Below are 17,564 nucleotides of genomic sequence, written 5' to 3'. Positions count from 1 at the left end.
TTAAAATACCAGCTCTGTCACTTTCTGTGTGACCCTGGTCAAATTATTTCTAAACTTTAATTCCCTTGTATATAAAACAGCAGACAATAATAACTACCTCATAAGATTGCTATGAAGTTCGAGAGAGAACGCGTGTGAAATGCTTACTACAGTATCACAGGGTTAGCAATTAAGAACATTAATAGTAACAGCAGTAGTCAACTAAGGCATATAGAACGATTAAAGCAGGATCAGTGAGGTAGTATTTAAATTTTATTTCTACTTTGCTAGATATATCCTTCCTCAAATAAAAACCACAATGTGCTAAAAAAAATTAAAGATTGGGGTTAAATTTATCTTACTGATGTACCGAATAACTATGTCATACCTGCATACAGGTAAGAATCTTCAAAAAAGATCGAAAACCTTCAAGAAACTGCATTCTTAATCTTTCTGTCCATACCGTGGGCTTGCTGATCAGGATATACCTATAATTTTAAGAGACAAAGAAATATTTCACTTCCCTATTTTGAGATAATTTTAAGGTTCTCATGGCTATAAACAATGTTGATGCATCAAAATTATGGATTCCAATTTCTTACGATAATTAGAAGCTCTGGTAGAGTTAGAATTATACCAGCAAAATGTGAATCCTCTACAAGAGGCAGATGTCAAAGCTAAGACTGACTTCTCCACTCAGAAGTTAGTTTGATTAAGTGACCCTAGAAGCAATTTAGCCTGTCACAGTTGGATAACCATAGTACAGATTTTCTAGGACTATTCATACCCTTCACACAAAGGGCCAGTTGGAATCCCTTCAGCCTCAAAATACATGTCAAAACTGCATATGCAGGATGTATGCTATTTGTGCAAACTATTTCAGAATATTTTGTAAAATATTGTACACTTAAATTACATGCTTTTCCCCCAAAGGCATGCAGTCATGAGAAGTACAGCAAATTTGCAACACATACAGTAGTTTGTTCTAAGTGGATTCAACACTTTTGTTGTTGCTTCTCAGTGTACAATGACTAGAGATTTGTAAATCTTTGTAAACATGTGCACTGGTTTTTCAGAGCTATTCATTCCTGCTACCTGATGTCAGCATAACAGATATACTACTGATGCAGGGGGAAAAAAATCAGGAGATTTGGAACAGATTTCCTACTTTTAGGTTTTTGAAACCCAGAACCCAGAAGAAAGATGTAAGTACCTATTTCATCTTGGCTTGCACATCAGAATATACCAGGGGTGCCAAAAAAATGCATACACATTTAAGAGATATTATTTATGCTCAAGCAGTAGTTCACCATAAGCAGAAGTGTCTGGATGCTGCTGGTAACCACTTTGAGCATCTGTTGTAATTGAAGAAGTCAAACATGACCTGTATTCATCTTTTGTTATCAGAATATGCTGACTATTATAATTGTTTTTTCCTTTCTTAAAATGTGTATACATTTTTTTGGCACCTTCTGTATTTGTTTCAAGAAATGAACAGACCCATTTTAGCCTAAAATTTACAAGACGAATATTTCTTTTGGCTGTAAAAACAATGACAGGTTTCATATTCAATGGGAACAACGTTTATCATGAAATGACTTCTCAGGAAGGAATCATTAACAATCACTAAAAATTATTTTGCACTCAGTCAATCCAAATCAATTCCTGTTAAATATCAGGTATTGGGAACATACATGCAAAATAAGACACTTTGCCCTTGAGGTTCAAAGTGTAGTGGGGAAAACAGATATGTATACTACATACTGCAACCAATGTTAAGCACTAAATACATACATACATACATACATACATACATACATACATACATACTTAAATAATGAAGGAAGTAATGCAGGAACATAAAGACAAGGCAACAAAGATAGAAAAAATTTTTTATTTGTAAAGATAGTAGAGATTGTACTTTAATTTTCCCCTTTCTGTAGATATCCACTAATATGTTGAAAATACATTAAAAACACAATCATCAAGACCTTACCAAAGGAATAACTTTGAAATACACTAATTACCTTCTAAATCTTTCTTTTAAAATAAAGGCAAAAAAGACTAAAATTTAAAATCCGTCACCAGGAACAAATGGCATCAAAGTTCAATAGCTTTCTAGAGCACACTGAGCCTCAGTATTACCTGCACGCTCTTTAGAAAGGCAGAATCTTACTTAGACTCTAGTCAGACCTACTGAACAATAACCTGCATTTCAACAAGCTCCCAAAACGATTTGCATTCATACTAAAATTGGAGAAGCACTGATATAGAGAATTTACATTTCTAGTTTCTAGTGACCTCAAATAGTTCATGAGTGATCACTGCAGCAGACTTAGCAAGTAAAGGGATGTAAGGGATAGGAAGAAAGGAAAGTGTAAGAAAGGGAAGGAAAGGGGATCTGTACATAAAAATAGGTGGCAAAAGCAGTGGAGAGGGGAAAAAAAGCAAGGACAGGGTGGTAGAGTAAGGGCAGGTGATTTGTTTTGAAAGCCTTTTCAGAAATAGGAAGAAATAGGTTAGAGTAATAAAAGGGTAATATTCATTTAATAGAACCAAGGTTCGATTGGATCTCTTTTCTAAGTTTCATTTCCACAGTGAATTAGCAACTGAGAAACAAAGTATCCCAACAAATACCTTCCACAGAGTGAGTAACAAATGAAACTAAATTAATGGAGGTATAGTACTTAGAATGAGGGAGGCAATAACACCTTCCTTCTACTAGGCAGACCTCAGACCTCTGTGTTCATTTTTTGGCAGAGACCATAAGTGATAGTCGTATACATTCAACTAAAACAGGTTCAGTAGCGAAGGACAATGATTAAAGAAGTTTTAAATATGAAATGAGAACAGTTAAAGAAACTAATGCAACTTAAACCCAGTGAAGACTTTGGCAGATATGCCTGCTGTCTTCAAGTTAAATGAGAATTGAAGTTGTTCTGAATGCACAAAGGGAAGCCTGGAACCCTGTGGTTTTAGATGCAAAGTTACAAAAAGACAGTTCAATATAAAATAGAAACTTTTAACAATTGGAAGGGGCTACACAAAAAGGAACGCACTGCTTTGAGAGAATGAAAATTTCCTGAGGCAGACTGAACAGAGCTTCTGCTTGTACTAACAAACTTATTCCATGCTGAGCTTCAGTCAGATAAATAGCATATGTGATGAGATTACAGAGAGCACAAGTTCTGGAAGAATTCAGACTTTATTCTGGAAACAAAAGACATTAAGTATTTGTAGTTTTTTCTAACCTATTTAAAAGCCAGGTTTCAGGAAGAAGTGGTGAATGAATAAATATTATATAATGGAGAAAGTAAAAACAAGATATGACTGCAAAATTTCTATAGTGAATGACTGAGAAAATGGCTCTCAATAATTATTTGTTAAATGAAGGGTCATATCTGATTGGTGTTTTAGGCTAGGTTTCAGAGGTTTTGTTGTTTACATTCTGCGAGGCTACATGATGTAGTAAAAGGTATGTGTTTTACAGATAAATAATGGTAGGTTCAAATTCAAGTTCTTCCACTTACCAGCTGTGTAACCTAGGTAAGTAATTATAATCTACAAATAAAGATTATATCACAGACTTTATGACAATGTTGCAAGAATAAAATAAGGTGAAGTAAGTAAAGCTCCTTAGCACATAGCAATTACTAATAAATAACATAGGACCCTTGTGAGAGTGAATTACATGAGAAGCCAAGTACAGTATCTGTTGAACAGGTGCTCAAAATATGTGAATTTTCCCTTTTCCTTGTCATTAGAAATATCTCTATTCAGGTAAGAATGTAGGAGAGAATTCATAAGCATCCCACCAGAATCTCTCAAGTTTTACCACATAGGTAAGTACCAGGTGTGATCATACAATACAGTAAATGTTCAAATTAAAAAAAATTATTACAGTAAAAGACGCATTACCCCGCAGAAAACTCCCCATTTTGAACACACTTATCCCATTGTTCTTGCCACTTTCTGAAGCAGTTCTGGAAGTCCTCTGTCGTGTCTTTAGTTGCACTGTCATGGCTGTCTCGATATCCTGAATCATTTTGACTTTGGGGAAGAGCCAGAAGTCGCACAGTGCCAGATCCGGTAAATAAGGTGGATGAGGACACACCGTAATGTTTTTATTTGAACGAAATTGCCATATACCAGAAGTGATGTGTGACACAGAGCATTTTGTCAAGATGGAGGACGATTTACTGCACACTTTAAAACACATCTTCTCTCAACCGCAGCTCACACTCAACTGCACCGAACAAGTTGAAACTTGTCACACACTGTTACTAAAATTCGACACGCCACTACCCATATTGAAGATCCCTGCCTTTCTATTGGATGGCACTCGGCAGCAGCATTCACCCACATGGAAAAGCTCCATGTCACACATTGCTTCTGGTACAGCAATTTCTGTCAACTAAAAACATTACACTGCGTTCTCATCCACCTTATTCACTGGATCTGGCACCATGTGACTTCTGGCTCTTCCCCAAAGTCAAAGTGACCATGAAAGGTAAATATTTTAAATTAATTCTGGATATCAAGGCAGCCATGACAGTGCAACTAAAGACACTCACGAAAGAGGACTTCCAGAACTGCTTCAGAAAGTGACGAGAACAGTGGGATAAGTGTATTTGAAACAAGGGGGAGTTTTCTGTGGGGGATTAATGGCAATGTGTCTTTCACTGTAATAAAGTTTTTAAAATTTAAACATTCACCATATTTTTTTATCACACCGCATAACTAGGGATGTGCTGACTCTAAATTATTCACCATATAGTGAATAATAACTATAGACAGAGATCCATAAATTAAAATAAAACAATGATGTGATTATGCATCACTTCTATGGATATTTAAAAAAAAAAAAACTGAGTTATAAGAATAATTCACAATAATGAGAGCCATAGTAAAGAGATTTTTCCTGTACAGCCAAAAAAATGATAAATACACTGATTTAACACTGATAATTTTAAGTACTGCCATTTGGAGTTTTTGTTTATTTTTTTGGTTTGTTTGTTTTGCATAACATGTAGTTTATGCATAATTTATGAATCACACTGGCTAAATGGTGACTCACTAAATGAATTCATCCACCATCTCTACTTATACTGAAGATGTGATAACAATTTGATGAATTTCAAAGATTTATATGTCATAATCAAATTTAGAATTTGCGGTATATGAAAAGGTTTGGACACATTTTCCTCAAATATCAAGGACCCAATGCATACTTCCAGAAATTTCCCAAAAGCATTTTTTAAATAGACTAAACTATTTCTAGGTTGGTTTGGAAGCCTATTTGTTTCCACCTCTCTATACGCTACATGGTCACTAGACGAAGTGGACAAAATTAAATTGACTTTTCCCCCCTAGGGACTAGAAATAAGTATCATATATACCTTGGAGATCTTTATTTTAAATAGCAAACTAAATGAAATATATTTTGTCTTAATATATTCTTAAAAGTTTTTTAAAGTTTATACGATTTATTGAAGAGTTGATATCATAGCCCTTATAATATTCACCATCTATTTCTAAAATAAGTGGAAATTTATTTCCTTTTAGGTCCAACAATCCCAAATGTGATCTATCATGTGATTCCCACTTTAGTTTAAAATGAAAGTCTCCATTCCCTTCAGGCAGAAAAACATAAGACAACACTGATGAATATCAATAACTTGATTATATGTATGAAAAAGAGAGTTAAAAAGAAATTCACATCAACCAGATCATCTGAAACTATGCACAAAGAGACTATACAAGAGGAATGGAACCAAAGTGCATGAGTAGAAGTGAGCGGAAGGCATAGTAATTATGATGGAGATTCATTTAGTAACCCCAAGGGACCCTACGTTTCTGTGACAGGCCCCTCTCAGTGCCTTCTTTATTAACCTGGTTTTAACTCTATAAGAAGCTTTCATTTAAAACACTGATGTGAGATAGTAACAGTTCTTTGTACTTCTTATCATTATAAAAAGAATCCTAGATAACCAAAAAGATCAGAGGTTTATTTATAAGAGAACAAATAAGCACACTGTGTTTACTAGGTACCCTCACCTTTTGACTCAAACAACTTACTTTAGATCACATATTACAGCATATACTCTTCCCAATTTGTCCTGGCTATAACCCTGGAAGTTGAATTTGTTGTTCCTATCCAAGTACTCCGGCAAAACTTCTAGCAGAGTTTCAGTAATGACAGAAATAACATTCTGCTCTTCAATAAGATGTCGAGCCTGCAGAATATGTCAAGAATATTATCTTTAGTACTAACTTATTATAGTATGGACTAAATACATATATTCATTCACTTAGTTGGTCAGTAAGTCATTTTTAATATGTTTACTGAGCGTCAAACACAGTCCTTAGTCTCACAGAACAACAATTTCTGAGAAGTTATTTTCTAAAAGTAAAAATTCCCTACTCCTCAGTGACTAGAAAACACCTGTCTGCACAGACACCCCAAACCTATTGGTAAGCATATGAGCAAAAGTAGAACATACACAGATACACTTCATGCATCTATCACATTATTGTATATTCTGGCACCTCCCCCTCACTTCCAGACCGATGTCTCTTCCCCAGCCTTTTCTCTGGACTTTGAAACAGGAAAGGAGAAATACTTAGCCAAACTGTCCAGAAGAAACAAGACAAGTAGTAGTACAAAAAGGACACGGAATCCTCCACTTTTCTCCCGGGCCTATGCAGCACTATATCTCACACAAATGCTTGACAGTCTATTCTCTTTCTGCTTTGTTTCATCTTAATCTTCCCACCCCCAACCCCCCCCCACACACAAAAACAGGAACTAAAGAAAAAAATAGCAAAAACATTATTTTGGTATCGCAAAGGCACTGCTCCTAAGATATTCTAGAAACTGAAACCAGATCTGGACTTCCCCTACAGGCATCGGGACTTTAGGACAAAGGCAGTGCCATCACTCCACTCCACAGGTACCACGAATGGATTATTCACATGCAGATAGCACTTAAATATTATTCAATTTTCCAAATGGAATTAACCCAACACAGTGATTCTGACATTGTTTTGACTCAACACAAAGCAAAATTCTTAAAAAGCAAAATAAGTTTTACTTAGAAAGATTGCAAAGAAATTATTCACACATACCAGAGTAGGAACAGTAAACATTTGAACAGAGAGTGCCGTTATAGAGATACTTCTGTCATGATCATCACTGATGTATTCTTTCTGCAGCTGTTTATAATACTGAAAAGACATAATAAATAGGTGGGGAATCAATTATAAACAACTACTGAAAACTTTTAAAATCCCAGTTTTAACAGCTTGCATCAAGCTTATTTCTATGCATAAGACGACAAGTATTACAATTCCTATTTCTTAAGGGGAGCTAATATGGTCAACAAAAATACATTAGAAAGAGAATAATGAACAAAAGACCAAACATGAATTCAGCTACCCAATCTAGCAGAATCGGAAGTGAAATTAAAAAAAGACCAAAATGCACAAAACGCACAAACACAGGTAAAAATCACAGACAACTACAATGATGCAGTATATCCTTTCTCCAAACAGAATCTGGGGCACTCATTTGCAAATTCCATCACAACCGTATAGGGCAAGGGCTATATTACAAGTATTTAAAAACTGTTATGACCCAGAAAACCAACCAATCAGATTCAATCCAGGCTTAAACAGAATGGATGCTGGCTGCACTAACTTCTAGTCTATAGTGGTGCATACCAGTTGAAAATCATCCCTGATATATTGGGAGAACAAAAATAATAATACATTCAGTCATGTATCAAGCACAGTGCTGGATCCTTGAGCTACATATTTAATAATTATCCACAGAATTCTACCAAGTTTAAGAGATAACCATAGTATACAAAAAATATCATCTTAGTAAAGAGAACTAATTTTGTATAAGAAAAAAATTTCATTTCAGATCACACATATGGTCCAATATTATGTCTCTAAAGAGTTTTAGAAGAATAGAGTTGACAACTTGAGTTGTTATCACCTTTCAAGAAACCAAGCATCTTACTTTTAACCACCTTCTAAAACCGGGGAGTGCAGTTATCTTATGCCACAGTAGCATATGCCTTTAATAATCGTTATTTCACTCTCTGCTTCCAAGTCTATCCTGGGTCTTACCACTGTTCTGTCTTAAATTTTACAGAACTGCCTGCAACTCAAAATCAGAGAAAACCAACAAATATTTATTGACTACATTGTATAAAGCAAAGTAGAAGATTCAAAGAAGTCCCTGTTCCGTATTATCTTGCAACCTAACATGATAGACAAAAAAATATATAACAATGTAAAGGATATACAATAGATCAATAAAACAATATTAAAAAGCTCTAAGTTTTATCTTTGTTTTGGCCTCAGTTAAGTACAATTCTTGCCCATCTAATTCCTGCCTCCCTTTAGCATTCATCTATGTTCCTTTTCCCTGCTATGCCTTTCAACCAGTCAATTCTACTCGTTATAATTTTACAAACAAGCAAATAATTAGAAAGGATGAATGGATGTGGTTAACTTCCTATTGCTCTGTCTAGGCAGATAGGTTATTTTCCACCTATCTCCTATTCCAGACTACTGTTTCCTACTACCAAATGTGAAAATAAAAGAACATTTGACACAGAAATGAATCAAAATTAAGTTCTTGATTCAAAATTTTTCCTGTTGTTTCTATTACTTTATTTACAAAAACAGTTTTCTATTTGTTTATTAATATCTATTTATAAAGAACAATTACCTTCACAAATTCCATAGCAAAGAATTTTTTGTATTCCATCTCCATAAAAAAACTGCTGAAGATCAATTCGTGAAGGATCTTACGGGCACCTATAGATGATTTTCGGGGGAAATGGGGGAGTATCACCAAGGCAAAAAAAAAAAAATCCAGCTATTAGAAGTGGCAGAATATTATAAAAATATTTCACATGCTAGTAGACCTCAAGGACTCAAATATGAGTAGCATTTATTACATTAATATTTAATAGACAAAATGTAAAGTACATACATACCTGGCCTTTTCCCTCTATTTCTGTGCCCATCTCACCACTGTATCTTCATTCTATCTCTTCCAACCTTCCTCCATTCCTTTTCATTCTATTTCACTCAAAACTACTCTTACTCTGTATCTTGTCTTCTCCATCCCTTTTAGTCTTTCTCTCACCTTTTACTTTTTGTTCTTTGTTTAGATTTTAAACATGGAAATTATCATAGCTTTAATAATAACACTACTACATTAATATAAAACTCTCTCTCTCTCTCTCTCTCTCTCTCTCTCTCTCTCTCTCTCTCTCTCCTGGCTCTGACTAAATTAAAAGGCATTATAATTAAAAGGCAATATCCCTGGGTTTTAACACAGAGGAATACATATTGATTGCCTAACCTTACTTCAAAGTATAATCAAGATGACTGATTTAATAAACCAAAGAGATTCCAGCTCCACTTTAAGGTCATACTCGTCCTTTGCTTCATGGCAAGCAGCTTAAGTAAAGATCCACCTACCTTTATAAAGCTTTGCATCCCAAAGCATTAACCTGCTTATGAGACAGGGATTCTCAGAGCCAGGTTCTTCTCTCAGGCATGCTTGGCAAAAGATCTGTCTAAAGTCACCTACAAAAAAAAGAAGCCACATAATTTTTATTCTTATTTCTCCCAAAAGTATGTTTCCTATAACATATGAAAAACTTAAAATTAATCTTCCCAAACTTGATGTCAAGAATAATTCTGACATCATCAAAGAATCAAGAGCCAATAAAACATTATTTACAGCACTTGAATTGTACTCCTGAAATTAATCAAAATGTATAAAACAAAAAAAAGAAGAAATTTTATTTTATACTCAATGACATTTTAAAATTTGTGGCTATTTTTAAAAACAGTATTTTATGAGAAATAATAAAAACAGGCCCTATGCTTACTTGAATAGCTCATAATTTTGTTCATCCAGGAGCCAAGACGCAAAGCAAATTTCTGATGAGCCATAACCTCAGAGTGTAATACTTCTACATGAAGAGGATGTTGAGAGACATTTTCTGAATGACTCTACAAATGAAAGGAATATTAAAAAACAAAAACTGGTTTTAAAATTTTTGTCTTAACTAAGTAATCTATTCTTTAAACAGAGAAATCACATAGCCCTTACAGTTGCATATCTCTGGGTCTAAATACCCCAATCCTATCTTTACTTAGGACGCTAAGCAACTTCAACAATATAACTGTTCTACTTGGGCTCTTATAATGTACATTCCTCTTAAATTCTCTTTGTCCCTAATTCAGAAAATTACCTTTATATCTTCCTTTGCTTCCTGGCAAGCAGCAAAAACACCCGCTTTAACAGCCCGACGACCCTAATTATAGACAAACATGAGAATTAAGTAGTAGAACAATCCCAATCAACAAGTAATGTATAGCCCGAAGACCTAGTGAGCTCTTATTTATCATTTGTCCACTGCCTAAATGTCAAAAGATGGGCACTACCTGGAAGATAAACATAAATGTTTAACACCGTTATATAGCTTCGGAACTCTCAATACCACTAGTAGAAAATTTCTGTACTTGAGGACTTGGGATTGGCTGCTTGTCAAGAATGTCAGTTTCTTCCTTTTTGTAATGTACTCTATTTCTATCTGATAATAATTACAGGTTTACTAAATGCTTGCTATACGTTTTAAATACTTCTCATAAATGAACTCAATGTTCTTCAGCCATGTGTTCCATAACACACTTGAGATTCACTACTGACTTAAGAGTTATGGCCAGAATATTGTTTCCTCAAGCCCTAGAATCACAACACTGATTACTAATTACCAATGCCATGCTGCTGCTTCCACTATCTCACACTCCTCTCAAGGGCAGGATTAGGTTAAATATTCCTTCTATGTACTTGAGGAACACGCTTTGCTTTGGATAGACATTAAATAAAAGCTGAGCTATAAATCAATAATATCCTAAAAAGTTTTAACAAGTAATGTTAAAACCTCAGAAACGACCAACTTTTCATAATTCATGCATTTATTCATTCATTCAATAATTCTAGAAACTGACTGAAGTTGAACTGACATTTTTAACTATTCTTTGCTAAAAACATTCAGTCCCTTTCTAATTATTTAGAATAGAAGAGGAAAGTTATAGTTATCCTCAACTATAATACGCACACCCAAAAATCAAATTTTATCCACTTTATATAGGATGTAAGGAAGAATTGAAGAAGAAGGTTGTACCTAACGCAATACTAAGGCACTTGGCAAGGGCTCAGTCAACACCTGGCTTCCTGGAAGCTGACGGAAGAGCACACTAATTCAAAGGAAGTTCACGAACCTCTTTGTCTATGGCAGTAGTGTGCAGCTGAGCCTCTGCAAGCTCACAGTCAAGAGCTCTCTGTAGACTGTATATGACATGGTCATATGAATGGTGTTCATCATTAAAAAGGACACAATAGTATCTTTCATTTTTCTCCCTGTTTAAAAAAATATATATACATTCAGACACTGCAACAAATAAAGGAAAAAGTGAAAAATAGGCTAAAATAACATATGACATCTGTACTGAATTGGCATTGCATAGTTTTTTACATGAGAAGGTATCACTGTAACACTGATAGACTATTTTTAGTATAGTGCCATGGAATTTTAAAAACCCTGATAAAAGTATTACCTTTTCCATGTTTTTCTCCCCAACTTTTAACATTAGTTGCAGATATAAATTACTATTTTCAGTTTAGTGGCAGCATGTTTTAAATACCATTTTTAACTCTTGTTCATCTCCCATGTTGACAAAGGGAGACAGGCCTTGGACTCAGAACCTTCAAGCAGGCAATGATAAATAGTACACTTTTATTAACATTCAGTTTTTATTTATTTTTGTTTTACCTTATATTTCTGATTTTATAGTACATTTAAGTTTTTAAAAAGTGTATAGGGCCAGCCCGATGGCTCAGGTGGTTGGATTGCCAGTTCGATTCCCACGTGGGTCAGTGAGCTACGCCCTCTACAGCTAAGATTGTGAATAATGGCTCTCCCTGGGGCTGGGCTGCCATGAGCAGCCGGAGGTTTGCGTGTGCTGCTGTGAGCTACCATGTGCTACCATGAGCGGCCGGTGGCCAGCGTGAGTGGCCGGCAACCATCGTGAGCTGCTGTGGGCTGCTGTGAGTGGCCAACCAACAAATGGCAACCGATTGCCTCAGCCAGGGGTAGGGGGAGCGCAAGGCTCATAATACCAGCAGGGCCAGGGAGCTGTCCTACACAACTAGACTGAGAAACAACAGCTTGAACTAGAGTGGAGGGGAGGTGGAAGAATGGGGGAAAAACAAGTGTATAGATTTAAAGTGCTAGCACTACAATTTGACTGAGGGACCTTATAGATGGGTAGATTTTAATTTTGTTGAGAGGACGTGTCTCTTCCATCTCTAAGACGAGTATAATATCTACGTTTGAGAGTGCTGTGAGGATCTCAAAAAATATGTGTAAACAGCTGTCATGAGCTACACAGATTTAGATGTATCAGTTTTAAACAGTTTACGATATGCTTTTACATATCCTCATAACTCTAAGAGGCAGATTTTCTCAGCCTCTGTATAGCTTAGGATATGTAAGCTCAAAAAGACGTCTCCAGGGTCACAATGCCAATAAGCAGTGAGAAGGACTAGAAGTCAGATGTGGGAACCTCAAGTCCAGTGCTGTCTACATATGCGCACTCAAGCAAGTCTCCCTCTTCAGGCAGGCAGGTTGCTAACTAGTATTATGTTTACCAAAACAAAGTTTCTTAAAGGGTTTAAATGACATTATCACATATTTGAAATCAAAACCTTTGTGGACACAATCACTGATGATCTTTATTTCCCCAAGCATTTTATGGCCCAGCAAGAGTCAAAACAATGTATTAAGCAATCCATTTAATGCCTTTATAAACTGAAATTCTTAATTCTCTCCCCTCCTAAAATAAAACCAAAAACCCAGTAAACTCAAAGAAGAATGGTATTTAGATTTGTGATACAATTTTGTGAACTTCTTAAGATTACACAGATTAAAAAATGCCGACAAGGCTCGAACTCTTAGTATCAGGTCTGGAATTCTCTTTTGCATTTGTAAGTTAAGAGCAAATATTACTCTTACTGAAAGATTTATTTATAGCTATTAGGAGTTGCTGGTTTGGAACTTCAAAGTGTTAAATACCTACAACTGAAATAATTCTAGATACCATAGCACAGGCAAAAGACTACCTCGCCATTCCCGCCATCAAACTTTTTTGATCATAAAAACCTGGGCTAAAGGCACACTGTTCCAAAATCCCTACCTTTGTTCACAAACCTATTGGGGAAACTGGAAGTTGGTCCAGGCCAGTATTGAATGGGCAAATTATTTCCCTACTAGCCTATGTGGCTGCTAGGCCCTTATAAGTCATTTAGAACAAGACCGCAAAAATGTTTCGGTTTTTTAAAAAAAATCAGAAGCTCTTCTTCTATTGGCTTAACTTCTGTATAGTGCCTGGCAGAGGATTTCATGAAAATGGATATTTTGGAAGTACTCCCAAGGGATAATTCTCTATCAAATCTCATAAGGATAAGAAATTAAACAGTAAATAACAAAAACATTTTTTCCAAAACTTATTTTACAATATAAATAACTACTTCTACCTTTTGAAATATTTCCCCACCTTATCTGGAGCTCAGGAGGCAATTCTTTTTCCTCTTCCCATATAGTCATTTCTACAATGTATTTTATCAATGAAGGGAATATTTTCCTGGCTTGGGCAATTACTTCTTCATTCAATGGACAACGTAAATTCTGTAAAAAAGTAGAGAACAACATTGTATACAAATAAATGGATAAGGATGATAATGTTATTAATTTATAATTATTTTTAATGAATTCATTACACCATTCTCCAGGAATGAAACAAGTTGACCTCAAGAGGGTTGCTATTCATATCAGTTTAGCTTTACTCCTTGTGGCCAAGTGGGTGCTACAGATAACAGAAAGGAAAGGAGGCAGAACCATGGGCCCCCCCCTTTTAGTGAAGTTCGCCCTATGAATGTTCCTTGACTTTCTGAGTAGCCTAATAGTGATAATATTAGAGAACTATTGGTTATCCCTTATAGCTTACAAAAATCTTCTCATAATTTATTTCAACTGATATTCAAAGCCTGTAAAAAAGGCAGAGAATTCATAACATTTAAAGGATCAAGGAACCTATCCAAGGTCAAAGTGCCTATAAATAGAAGCAAGACTAAAACTTGGGTATTTTGATTCCCATAAAAACAGTTCTTTTCATTACAGAACACAACCTTCTTAATAAAAGACTTGTTTAAACCCATCAGCTAAAAAATATATACCCGAATGCTCTATATCATAAGCCATTACAGAAATGGAGATCAAAACCTCTTCATACCTGCTAGGGTGACTATACTGAAAAAAGCAGATAATAACAAGTATTGGCCAAGATATGGAGAAATCTGAACCCTTATACACTGCTGGTGGATGTATAAAATGTGCAGCTAATTTGGAAAAGAGTCTAACAGATGCTCAAAATATTAAGCATAGTTACCATATGACCCAGCCCTTCCACTCCTAGGTATCTATCCAAGAGAAAAGCATATGTCCACACAAAAACTTACACACAAATGTTCATAGCAGCACTGTTCATAATAGCCTCGAAGTGGAAACAACCGAAATGTCCATCAACTGATAAATGGATAAATAAAATGTGGTGTGTATCTACACAATGGAATGTTATTTTGCTATGGAAAGGAATGAAGTACATGCTACAACATGGATGAACCTTGAAAACATTATTATGTGAGGTGAAAGAATCCAAACACAAAAGACCATGTATTGTATGATCTCATTTACATAAAATGCCCAGAATAGGCAAATCTATAGAGACAGAAATTAGATTAGTGGTTGCCTAAGGCTGGGGAGTTTGGAAGAAATGGAGAGTGACTACAAATGGGTATTGGGTTTCTTTGGGGGTGATGAAAATGTTCTAATTGATTGTGGTGATGGTTGTACAACTCTGTGAATACACTGAAAAAACACTGAGTGAATTTTTTATATGGTACACAAGTTGTATCTCAGTAAACTGTTTCAACAAAGGAGTAAACAGGAAAAAACACATAGTAGCTCTTCAAGACAAAAAAATCTAGTAGAAACTCAGTATAAATTTGTGGGACACCTTGTCCATGTTGTTGAAGAATTGAGTTAATTTCTTGGTGATGTTGGAAAAAAACACAATGGGCTGACATATTAATAATAGTAACTCTTCTGATCCAGAAACATGAGATGTTTTTCTATTTATTTAGATCTTCCTTAACTTCTTTCAACAATATTTTAGAATCCAGAATATACATTTTATACTTTTGTTAAATTTATTCCTAAATAATTTATTTTCTTGTCCTATAGTAAATAGAATTTCTTCCTTAATTTCATCTTCAGATTGTTCATTACAATGTACAAAAGTACAAGTAACTTTTGAATAATTATTTTGTATCCTATAATCTTGCTGAAATTGTTTATTAGTTCTAATAATATGTTAGTGGACTCCTTAGGATTTTCTATATACAAAATCACGTCATTTGAAAATAGAGCTAGTTTTACTTCTTTTCCAATCTGGATACCTTTTATTTCTTTTTCTTGCCTAACTGCCCTGACTAGAACCTCCAGTATGATACTGAATAGATGTGGCAAGAGCATAATCTTTGTCTTATTCCTGATCTTAAGGGGAAAGTATCCAGCATAATTATACCTATGAGATTTTCATAGATGCCCTCTATCAGGTTAAGGAAGTTACCTTCTATTATAAATTTGTTAAGTCTTTTTATCATGAAAGTGTGAATTTAGTTAAATGCTCTTGCTGCATCTATTGTGATGATCACGCAGGTTTCTTAAAATTCTACTTACATGTTGTATTACATTAACTGATTTTCAGATGTTAAACTATGTACTTCATTTTACATCGTATGAACTCATTATGCCACATCACCCCACTATTAGTGATAACGCTAGTACTAATGAATGGTTACAGGTAATGACAGTATGATACTTCCACTATAAAGTTTCAGGGTTTTTCCCCCCTTATGACTAACAAGTAATCTATGAGATGACAATTTAGAACCATGTGAATATTGTTCCTCATCAACTCAACTCTTAATGGTTTTACCATCCATTAATGATCCTTGTCTAAATCACGTATTTCCTTAGGGTTTGCAAAACGTTGATTTTTCTAATTCTATTATCCCTTCTGTATTAGCTAGCGTTCATCTAGAAAGAAGAGCTTTACCTCTTGAACTGGAAAGACTTGTTCATCATGAAACACAATTCCTATTGAAAAGACAGACTGAATGCTTAGTTTATTCCCTTTAATTACCAATTTTTAGAGTAAAGAATTGATATAATAACCACAATATAATGGCAACAAACTTCATTTATTTACCATGTTTCCCTGAAAATAAGACCTAGCTGGACAATCAGGTCTAATGCATCTTTTGGAGCAAAAATTAATATAAGACCCGGCCTTATTTTACCATAAGACCGGGTCTTATAATATAATATAATATAATATAATATAATATAATATAATATAATATGATGATATGATATATGATAAAACATAACATTATATAATACTGGGTCTTAATTTTTGTTCCAAAAGATGCATTAGAGCTGATGGTCTGGCTAGGTCTTATTTTCAGAGAAACATGGTAGGTCCTTCTGAAACAAACCCATCTTTATAAGCTTATCTATTCCCTGACTCAGACGTGGAATCTGGCATTTTTATGATAATCCCTGATTTCTTTTAGTGAGGAATGGTACTTAAGAAATCAAAATCTGGGCCCTAGGGGTGTTCACTGCTATAGGTTCTCTGGAACAGTTTAAAGACTCTCTATTTCTTGAAGTTTTTTAAAAGAATTCCTCTGTGAAGCTATTGAACATGGCATTTTTTAGGAAGTACTTTCTTGTGATAATTTTCTGAATTTCTTCAATGATTACTGATTGTTCAAGTTTTCTGTCTTTTGAATAAACTATATGGTACTTCATACTCTTTGATAAAATAATCCACTTTTGAATGTATTTGCACAAAATTATATAAAGAGTCTTTTATAATCCTTTAATTCCTTCTGTATGCATGCTTATCTCCCCATTCTCCTAATTATCTATTAGGTTGGTGCAAAAGTAATTGCGGTTTTTGCAATTATTTTTAACCTTTTAAACTGCAATTACTTTTGCATCAACCTAATATATTGGTGCTTGCTTACTATTTTTTCTTCATTAGGATGTACAGTGGATAATTAATTTGTTGCCTTTTTTTAAAGAAAAGCAATTATTAAATTTATGTGTCAATTCTAATGTTTTCTAAATTATTACATTCTGCTTCTATCAATAATCACTTTCATTTGCTCTTTTAGGCTTACATATATATATTATTTACTCTTATCAAATAGATTGTTTAACAAAAAGTATTCTGAGTTCATCTTTTCATTGTGAATTCATTCCTCCTTTAGAGAAATAAAGAATATAATTATCAAATCCTTAACTTCTATAGATTGGAATAAAACTACTTACATTTAAACATTAGAACATAAAAATCAG

At 34.5% G+C, this 17,564-nt stretch overlaps 1 protein-coding gene across 2 annotated transcripts in view; it reads right to left on the bottom strand.

Annotated features, from left to right (window-relative positions):
- Positions 1–17,564, bottom strand: part of UBR1 (ubiquitin protein ligase E3 component n-recognin 1) — a 101,493-nt gene that overhangs the window by 58,304 nt on the left and 25,625 nt on the right. For both annotated transcript variants that reach the window (XM_019725387.2, XM_019725388.2), the window contains exons 5-13: positions 13,633–13,763; positions 11,299–11,437; positions 10,266–10,328; positions 9,900–10,023; positions 9,484–9,591; positions 8,723–8,811; positions 7,108–7,206; positions 6,058–6,215; positions 368–467 (exon numbers count right to left, since the gene is read on the bottom strand). In XM_019725387.2, the coding sequence (XP_019580946.2) occupies positions 368–467; positions 6,058–6,215; positions 7,108–7,206; positions 8,723–8,811; positions 9,484–9,591; positions 9,900–10,023; positions 10,266–10,328; positions 11,299–11,437; positions 13,633–13,763 (1,011 nt within the window). The remainder of the gene's footprint in view (positions 1–367; positions 468–6,057; positions 6,216–7,107; positions 7,207–8,722; positions 8,812–9,483; positions 9,592–9,899; positions 10,024–10,265; positions 10,329–11,298; positions 11,438–13,632; positions 13,764–17,564) is intronic.

Source organism: Rhinolophus sinicus, linkage group LG03, assembly GCF_036562045.2.
Source record: "Rhinolophus sinicus isolate RSC01 linkage group LG03, ASM3656204v1, whole genome shotgun sequence".
NCBI classification, from domain to species: Eukaryota; Metazoa; Chordata; class Mammalia; order Chiroptera; family Rhinolophidae; genus Rhinolophus; species Rhinolophus sinicus.
Note: the sequence above shows the minus strand (reverse complement) of the source record. Positions and strands in the feature narration are given on the sequence as shown.